The 10,340-nt window shown below is 42.7% G+C and overlaps 1 protein-coding gene across 1 annotated transcript in view; it reads left to right on the forward strand.

Annotated features, from left to right (window-relative positions):
- Nucleotides 1-5,194, forward strand: part of FGL1 (fibrinogen like 1) — a 61,624-nt gene extending 56,430 nt beyond the window's left edge. Inside the window, exon 8 of the mRNA XM_040334584.1 lies at nucleotides 4,761-5,194. Coding sequence (XP_040190518.1) covers nucleotides 4,761-4,920 — 160 coding nt within the window. The 3' untranslated portion in view covers nucleotides 4,921-5,194. The remainder of the gene's footprint in view (nucleotides 1-4,760) is intronic.
- Nucleotides 5,195-10,340: the final 5,146 nt, after the last annotated feature.

The following is a 10,340-nucleotide window of genomic DNA, read 5'->3' on the forward strand; positions in this document are numbered from 1 at the left end:
CAGGTGGTGGCGCCACCCTAAAGTGTAGAGTGTAGACTAGTGTCAATGGTAATTAATAATAATGTGTGGGTGGTACAATATAAAAAACAGAACAAAAAAACGAAAAATGCTTAGTGATAGTCCAAATAACAAACAAAAAATTCAAATGTGTTCCAGTGCTAAAACAAAATCCTCATTCCATTTCTGCTTCATGCACAAATTGAGTGAATCAATAAATATAAATATATATATGGTGCTGTGTGCTTTCAACAGACAGTACTCATACTGTAAGTGAAAAAGTCTTTATGCAAAAGTTCCATGCAATAAATAAATAAATAAAAGTGCTGTGTGCTTCTTCCACGTGAAACAACGTTGATCTAAATCTTCTGTGCAAAAATCGTGCTCACTCCCTGTGGTCCCGCACTCACCAGATACTTGCAGGATACCCCCTGTAGGGGTGCAAGTATCTGGTGAGTGCGGGACCACAGGGAGTGAGCACGATTTTTGCACAGAAGATTTAGATCAACGTTGTTTCACGTGGAAGAAGCACACAGCACTTTTATTTATTTATTTATTGCATGGAACTTTTGCATAAAGACTTTTTCACTTACAGTATGAGTACTGTCTGTTGAAAGCACACAGCACCATATATATATTTATATTTATTGATTCACTCAATTTGTGCATGAAGCAGAAATGGAATGAGGATTTTGTTTTAGCACTGGAACACATTTGAATTTTTTGTTTGTTATTTGGACTATCACTAAGCATTTTTCGTTTTTTTGTTCTGTTTTTTATATTGTACCACCCACACATTATTATTAATTACCATTGACACTAGTCTACACTCTACACTTTAGGGTGGCGCCATCACCTGCTTTTCATATTATTTGAGCCTCTCTGTGCATGCTGGGGGAGGGTATTTATGGGGCAGACGCCATTAGTTCTGGGTCTTCTTCTTCAAGTGCGGCACCCACATTTAGGGTGTCTGCACCATGGCGCCCCAGCGTTATGGCCTACCGGGGCATGCATGCCACGCGGAATTCCTGGTTCCGGGACCATGATGGTCCAGAACATTTGAGCTGTGGCAGGGAACCCAGTGGTCGACTAGGTTCCCAATCCTGAAGATCCCAAGCGAGATAGCTGTTTGGTGGGGAGTCCATCTGAGGAGAGCCAATGAGAGGCTGGCGAAAACAAACCAGCAGCTCCTTCGGGGGTAGTGCTACACTAGTATTCTGAAGAAAAAATAGGGTGTCATGAGCATACAGTATTATCTATTCTTCTAATGAGGCACATCTAAAACCTTTTATGGAACCAGACGACGCCTGTACTGACATTGCCAATGGAACCATAATGAGAGCAAACAGGGGGGAAATAAAGGGCACCCCTGCCTGGAGCTTCTTGAGAGATGCAGAAAGGGGGAGCATTGACCATCGACACTGACTTTTGCCACTGATTGGACATGTTGTACCCAAGCTATAAATTTAGGGCCTATGCCAAAGCATCTTGGGGTTTCCCATAAATAAGGCCATTCAATACTGTCAAAGGCCTAGGTTGCATCTAGGGATAGTATTGTCCTAAAGCCTGCTTCCTCTCATTTTTTTTTCAACACCAGGATCAGCATTGCATCCCAGACGTGTAACATTACTATACCAGTGAATACCTTGTGTAATGATTGGATGTGCCAAAATTAATAAAAGGCTAATTCACTATCCCTCCCACCCCACACTACCATACTTTTGGACTGTCCCACCGCCAGCCACTACTAATTTGCATATATTGGTCTTTAATTGACTCCAATACAATAGTTACAATAAACCAGGGATATGCAATTAGCGGACCTCCAGCTGTTGCAGAACTACAATTCCCATGAGGCATAGCAAGATTCTGACAGCCACAAGCATGACACCCAGAGGCAGTGGCATGATGGGAATTGTAGTTTTGCAACAGCTGGAGGTCCGCTAATTGCATATCCCTGCAATAAACGGTAGTTTGGCTGACCGTGGGACAATTCAAAAGCGTCCGGACAGTGTTTTGTGTTGTTGTGTACCTGTTAAATGTTTGTCTTATTTGTTGGAATGTTTACGGTAATTAAATTAATCAATTTTTTAAAGAACCTTCCATTTCTCCCTTTTTGGAGCTTTTTTGATACAATAAATATACATCTTGTTAATAGAATAAATCAGATTTTTGATAAAATATCAGCATGATCTAGTCTTTGTTGCTACAAGTAACCCCTTACCCGGCACCCTTTGTGTCCGGGTACCTCTTTCCTTTTTTCCCCTCCATTTGATGTTGTATATTATTGGCGGCCCGTGATGCAGGGCACAGGGGTATGGCCCCCTAATCTACATGCCGGGCGCCAGACATATGGATTAAGAACGTGGTTAGAGCCAGAGGCTCTAATAGGCTTCCAAAAAGGGTGGGCTCGGGGGACTGAGCACTGTGCCCCAAGCCCACCCAGTTGTGTGAATTAGCAACCCAGATCCTCCTCTTTTCGTGTCCCTCGCCAGTGCTTCTGGCCCCACCCCCCTGCAGCTTGCTATGAAGGCAACTGAGCCGAGCTGCTGATATGTGTGTACATTTAAACATGGAGCCACAGTTCAGCCCCGCCCCTCTCTCCTCATTAGCTCACTGACTTTGATTGACAGCAGTGGGAGCTAATGGCGCCACGCTGCAGTTTCTGCCAATGAGTAGGGAGAGTCCCGGGCAGCCGAGACACTCCTGCAACATCGCTGGATCAAGATGGCTCAGGTAAGTATTAGGGGGCTGAGGGGGCTGCTGCACACGCAGGGTTTTTTATTTTAATGCATAAAGATAAAAAAACTTCTGACTTTACAACCACTTTAAAGCAAGCAGGCCTACTGGTACTTGGTTGCCCCCAGGTCTTTGCACACCATGCTATAGCTCCTGGCAAGACGGCACCAGGACCAAAAGAAAGTAGTAAGAAATGTTATCTGTAGTCCTGAGGCTGATAACACAAGAGAAATCTATGGACTGTACAAGGTCAGCGTAGGCAGCAGGCAAGCAAAATGCTGTGAACAATTCCAAGGTCAAGTCAGGCAGAAATCCAAATGAGTGGTACAAGGATCAGCAAGCAGGAATCCGCCAACAGGTAACACAGGAGGCAGGGCACAACAGGTAGGGACTCGGAAGCTAAGTAGCAGACATGGGCATGTGATGCTTTAATCCAGGGGTGTCCAAACTTTTTTCAAAGAGGGCCAGGTTTGATGAAGTAAACATGCGTGAGGGCCGACAATTTTGCCTGACATTCTTTGAACCATTAAAATTCGGTCTAAGTGTGTTCTTTCGAGCACTAATACACGGCCAAACAAGAATTCTCTTGCCTTTGTGGCTGTGTGTGGTGAAGAGATGAGCTCGGGCGTGTTATTTGGATATACTGTATATATTTATTTTGTGGCCCCAACGAATCCCAGAGCGCTGCTCAGGACTAAGGATGATCTTGGGCGTGCTATTTGGATATACCGTATTTATCGGCGTATAACACTCACAGGCTTACCATTGCCATGAATGCAGCCTCACCATTGACATGAATGCAGCCCCACCATTGCCATGAATGCAGCCTCATCATTGCCATGAATGCAGCCTCACCATTGCCATGAATGCAGCCTCACCATTGCCATGAATGCAGCCTCACCATTGCAACCAATGCAGCCCCACATGTGCCATAAATGCGGCCTCACATGTGCCATAAATGCAGCCTCACATGTGCCATGAATGCAGCCTTACCATTGCAACCAATGCAGCTTACCATTGCAACCAATGCAGCCTCACATGTGCCATGAATGCAGCCTTACCATTGCCATCAGTGCAGCCTGATCGATGCCCATCTGCAGCCTCAGAGGGCAGAGGGAGGGGGCGGGACGAGTGCCGACAGATTACAAACAGGAAAATCTCTTGTTTACTCGGCGGCCTCCTTAATACAAAGTCCTCCTATGATAGACAGAACAATCGTCCAATGGCATCCTAGGAGACGGGACTTCCAATACAGACATTGCTGAGTAAACAGGAGATTCTCTTCATGTAATCTGACGGCGCTCGTCCTGCCCCCTCCAAGGCAGTGCCGATAAATACAGTATATATCTTTTGTGGCCCTGGGGGCCACAAACAATATATATATCAAAATCCCCAGGGGGGCCGTATTAAATCAACAGGGGGGCCGCATTTGGCCCGCGGGCCGGACTTTGGACACGCCTGCTTTAATCAATCACCAGAAACACACAGCCAACCTGGGGCAGGAAGCAGAATCAACTCCTGAGGTACACCTTATTAACCCTAATTTATTCATTCTTCTCTCCTTGGTTAATTAATTAATCAATTAAATAAATATATATATACAGGTATATATATATATATATATATATATATATATTTTTTTTTTTTTTTTTTTTTTTTTGCATCCCGTTGTTCTTTCTTTTTAGTGTGTTTATATAATTACAAAAATTTAAATACAAAAGATGGTGAATGCCCTTTCCATGTTTTCTACTAGAAAGATAATTTTAGTGTAGCAACAACAACAAAAAAAAAAAAAGGAAATGTGTTCTTCGTATCTACATTAACTGTAATTCTTTAAAACCTTATTTACTGAAATTCAGTACTATTGCATAATTATTAAAAAAATATTTTAAAGTCATTTTGTTCATGAACATTTTATAGTGCACACTGGGATGTATAACACAATTTTACAAAAAGAATGATGGACTTAGCACTATATAAATGATTACTTAGTCTATGTTAAATGTTTTTCATATTTCCACCAGGTGTCACTCTGCTAATCTGAATGGTGTGTACTACAAAGGACCTTACACATCCAAAACCGATGATGGGATTGTTTGGTACACATGGCATGGATGGTGGTATTCCTTAAAATATGTTGCCATGAAGATTAGGTCTGCAAACTTTCAACCAAATGTTGTCTGAGTTCTTTTTTTAACCCTAACATTTCCAGAGATTTATTTCGTAACAGATTTATAATACAATTGCGATGATACTCTGTATTATGCTGTATGAAGCATATTATTATTCTAAGGGATCTTTAGCTTTATCTGTTAAAGAAACAGAAATGAGGAATTATGTATCACCCAACAGCTTCACTCCTATAATCCCTCTTGTTGTAAATATAGACTAGACAGCACAACTGTGGGTCATTCAACTGTATTTGTCTTTAAAGCGGGGGTTCACCCTAAAAAAAAAATAATCCATGCCATCCAGCATACTAGCGCGAGCTACAGTATGCCTTTTTTTTTTTTTTTTTTGCGCCGTACTCACAGTTTAATGCCTTAGTTAAGTTTCAGACTCCCCACAGGGAGTAGGTGTTCTTAGGCAGAGGGGAACATGATTGACGGCCGGCTATGGCGCGTCACGCTTCCCGAAAATAGCCGAAATAGGACTTGGTTCTTCACGGCGCCTGCGCAGTCTGCTCCTAGTCTGTGCGCAGGCGCCGTATAGCGCCGTGAAGAGCCGAGTCCTATTCCGGCTATTTTCGGGAAGCGTGACGCGCCACAGCCGGCCGTCAATCATGTTCCCTGAAACTTAACTACGGGATTAAACTGTGAGTACAGCCCAAAAAAATAAAATAAAGGCATACTGTAGCCCGCGCTAGTATGCTGAATTTCATGGTAGAAACTTGTTTTTTAGGGTGAACCACCGCTTTAAGGTCTATAAATCATAATATATACAGTATAGCTATTCTGGGAGAGATTTACTACAACTGGTGCACACAGAATCTGGTGCAGCTTTGAAAATAAAAACTAGAAACTAATTGGTTACTATACACAGCTGCACCATATTCTATGTGCACCATTTTATACCGTGTATATATATATATATATATACACACACACACACAGTAAATACAGTATATAGTGTATATATTATAATATATAGACCTTAAGGACATATATACTGTATACCAGGGGTCCCCAACCACTAAGCCACAGACCGTTGCTGGTCCGTGGCCTGTTGATGGCCATGCCGCACAGCAGTAGGTGAGCGGTGACTGCATTCCGCACAGGACGGGGCTATCACAGACCGTGGTCACCTCCTGCTGTGCGGCCATGCCTGTTTGTCCTCTTCCACCTGCCCGGCCGACAATGTCATCCTATCAGCAAGGAAGGGGGCGGGAGGTGCTGCAGATCGGAGTGGAGAGCTCTGAGCTGGGAAAGGGCACAGAGACTGATAACAGCATCTGCCCTGGAAAAGGTAGGAGTCCTGTGCAGAGAAGGCAGAGATTGGAATGGGGAAGTGTGATTTTAGAGAGGAAGGACGGGGGGTGGCAGACTGCAGGGGCTCTATGATGGAGGAGGCTGTGATTGCTAGAGCCACTGTAATATAAAGGGGACTGCACTGTAAAGAGGCACTGTAATCATTTTAGTGCCCCTTTACAGTGCAGTCCCCTTTATATCACAGTGCCCCCTTTACAGTACAGTCCCCTTTACATCACAGCCCCCCTTTACATTACAGTGCCCCTTTACAGAGCAGTCCACTTTACATCACAGCACCCCCTTTACAGAGCAGTCCCCGTTACATTAATGAAAAGGGGCACTGCAATGTAAAGAGGGACTGTGCTGTAAAGGGGGGTTGTGGTGTGACCACATCCACCCTTCCCCCCAGTTCCTGGGGAAAAATGGCTGCCATGAAACCGGTCCTTGGTGCCAAAAAGGTTCGGGTCCACTGCTGTATACCACATCGACCCTTCATTTTGCCTTCCTTGCTGGCTCCAAGTCATTTCGCTAAAATGGCCAAATACCAGAGTTTCACCAATGGTCAAGAAAAGTTGTTGTGCTCAAGTGTTTGTCAGTGTTGAACAGTACTAGAACACAGATAGGCTGTTTTACTTTACAGCCACCAAGCAAATGTATACACTGTGCGAAAATAACAGAGAATGAAAGTGGATCACCACGGACAGTACTTAAAGTGAGATTATAATTCACTGTGGTCACGTGAATTATTGTTTTTAATATTAACATGTTTTATATACTATTTAGATACACATTAAAAAAAAAAACTTTATTTTATAAATAAATATTTATTACTTTGTACACCTATGTGCATTTACATGCAGCTGCGTTTAGCTGTGTTTAGCTACATTGGAACATTCCTACCATTTCTGATGTGCTTCCTGTTGTTTTTCTTTCCTTATTGCCGCTGCTATCTGCAGGTGCAATAGTACACTGCGATTACCTGCAGTTATGTGCAGATAGCTGCAATAAATTGGCCCTGGACGCAGTCAAATACATTTTTTCTAACCACACCAAACCCCATGTAACGAAACCGTTGATAAACGCAGTGTGTGAATAGGGCCATAGGAAAGCATTGTCTTAGTTTAGCTGTGGTAGATAATTTGATCTATCTGCAGCTAAAAGCTGAATTCTATCCGCCCATGTGAAAGGGGGCTACTTGTACGCAGGGCTTTTTTTCTCAGGGAATAGGTGCAGGAACTCCACCCTTCCGAGTCACACTTCATCTATTCCCCCTACCCGTCTCTGAGAGCCAACCCTTGGTTCCACCCCCTACCCGCCTCCTAGTACAGCACCTTTCAGAGAATACAGAACCAAGTATTTTGTGCTACTCTGTAATTTCTATAAAATTTGGTAATGAGAACAAGAAAGATAGTAAAACAGATCCCTTGCAATGAGCAACAATAGACCCCACACCAGCAACAATAGACCCCACCCCAAAAACAATTGACTCCACCCCAGAAACAATAGACCCTCTGCAGCAACAACAGACCCCCTCCACAGAAACAAAAGATACTCACACAACAAAAGACTTTTCACCCAGCAACAATGGACCCCCCCCAAAACAAAATACCACCCCAGCAACAATAGACCCCTAGCAGAAATAACAGATTTCTCAGCAGCCAGCATCAATAGACTCTCCAGCAGCCAGAAACAATAGACCTCTCCCTCAACAGTAGATCCCACCCAGCAACAATTGACCCCCCAGCAAGATAAGACCCCCCTCCCACCAGCAAAAGTAGACTTACACAGAAACAATAGACCCCCACACAAAAACAGATCCCCACCAGGGACAATAGATACCCCAGCAGCCAGAATCAATAGACCCTCCAACACTTCTTTCCAGTACATACATTCAGTGCTGGAGGTGCCGGAACTGCGTTCCCCCGCGTTCCCGCTGAAAAAAAGCCCTGCTTGTACGTTTTGCCTGCTTCTTTATATTCACTGGTAAGATGCTGACTTCTTATAGTGGGCAGTAATTCAAGTCTTCTAGTAGCACAACAGCTCCTCTCTGTGAAATCTACCATCACATGGGGACTCTGGCATAGAGCTTCACCTGCTTTCTACCACTGGTATATATAACAAATTTACTTACTATCTTATATATACCTAAAAAAAGTGGGTTTTATACTTTTATATTACAGAAAATATTATATTAGGAAGGAAAAATGTATAAAGATATATATATATTACTGTTCAATATTGCCTTTGCTCTAAGTTGTAAAAAAAATATATTTGCTTTTATAACAATCAGTTCTGTGCAACGAGAACCCATAATGGTGGAGATTTATAGAACTCCCGCACTTCACCTGTTTTATCAAATATAAGAAATTCACAATTCCAGGTGGAAATTTTTCATTAGAACATAATTTAAGATAGCATTTCCATATACAGTAAAACCTTGGTTTGCGAGCATAATTTGTTCCAGAAACATGCTTGTAATCCAAAGCACTTGTATATCAAAGCATTTTTTTTTACAAGGTATAAAATAGAAGAGAGGCGCCTCTAAGTGTAGCATTAAGTTGTTAAATGTTGTACCTTCAATAAATGTAACCATATTATTCTGAATCTACTGCAAAGGCTATGAATGTGGTTTTCAGTAGCACATGGCGCTCATTGCCCTAAAGAGATTATCCATACCAAATCACCTTTCCAGATAGCTTACTCAGTCACAACTCACATGAAAGAAGATCTGTGATGTTTATTCGTCGTATGATCCGTAGAGTGTAAAGTTACAACAGGTAAAAGAATGATTCTTCCATGCAGGTATAGAAGATGCAACAGGTCACATTGAATGTACAGCATAAAAAGGCTGATACAGAGAAGAGGGGGGAAGAGAAAACTCAGCAGCATGCAAACTACGGAGTGGCACAAGAGACAAATATAAGATGAACATTAAAGAGACAGTACATTATAATAAAACAATATCATGTAACATGACACATATTGCTACACTTAGAGGCTCCTCTCTTCTTATTTATACTCAGTTGTGACATGACGCTACTCTTATATCAAGACATTGCTTGTATATCAAGGAAAAATTTATTAAAACATTTTGCTTGTCTTTCAAAATGCTTTCAAACCAAGTTACTCTCAATCCAAGGTTTTACTGTACCACATAAAGGACTCCATGAATATGTCATTTCTGCATATGGGGGAGGCAAGGGTAAATTATAAATTGAGGGGCAGATCCACATACAATTAGATGGGCGCAGCGTATGTGAGATACGCTACGCCGCTGTAACTTACTTTTGGCAGCTTTGAATCCACAAAGAATTTGCGCCGTAAGTTACGGCAGCGTAGTGTATCTCTCGCGGCGTAACGGTCGCCTAATTCAAATCGGCGAGTAGGGGGGCGTGTTTCATTTAAATGAAGCGCGTCCCCGCGCCGAACGAACTGTGCATGCGCTGTCCCTAAATTTCCCGCCGTGCATTGCGCTAAATGAAGTCGCAAGGACGTCATTGTTTTGACTTGGACGTAAATTACGTCCATCCCGCGATTCACGGACGACTTACGCAAACGAAAAAAAAAATTTAAATTAAACGCGGGAACGACGGCTATACTTAACATAGCAGGTTTAACTATACGCCACAAAACAGCAGCTTTAACTATACGCCGGAAAAAGCCGACTAGAGACGACGTAAAAGAATGCGACAGCCGCTCGTACATTCATGGATCGTCGGAAATAGCCAATTTCCATACTCGACGCGGAAAACGACGTGAACGCCACCCAGCGGACGCCGAAAAATTGCATCTTAGATCCGAAGGTGTACGAAGCTATACGCCTGTCGGATCTAACTCAGATGCCGTCATATCTTGTTTTGAGGATTCAAAACAAAGATACGACGCGGGAAATTTGAAAGTACGCCGGCATATCAGTAGATACGCGGGCGTACTCGCTTTGTGGATCTGCCCCTAAATGTTTGTCCATGAACGTCTTCCAGACACTATATGCTATAAAATGTCAAGTTAGGAGGATACCCTTTTTTGGCAAGAATTTGTTCTTTGATATGTACTGCTATGTGCATATAAATATGATTTTTCAATAAAAGGTCAACAAAAAGGAAAGTGTTTGTTTTTGAAAGCTTGTACCTAAAATTA

The sequence above is a fragment of the Rana temporaria genome, chromosome 1 (genome assembly GCF_905171775.1).
Source record: "Rana temporaria chromosome 1, aRanTem1.1, whole genome shotgun sequence".
NCBI lineage: Eukaryota > Metazoa > Chordata > Amphibia > Anura > Ranidae > Rana > Rana temporaria.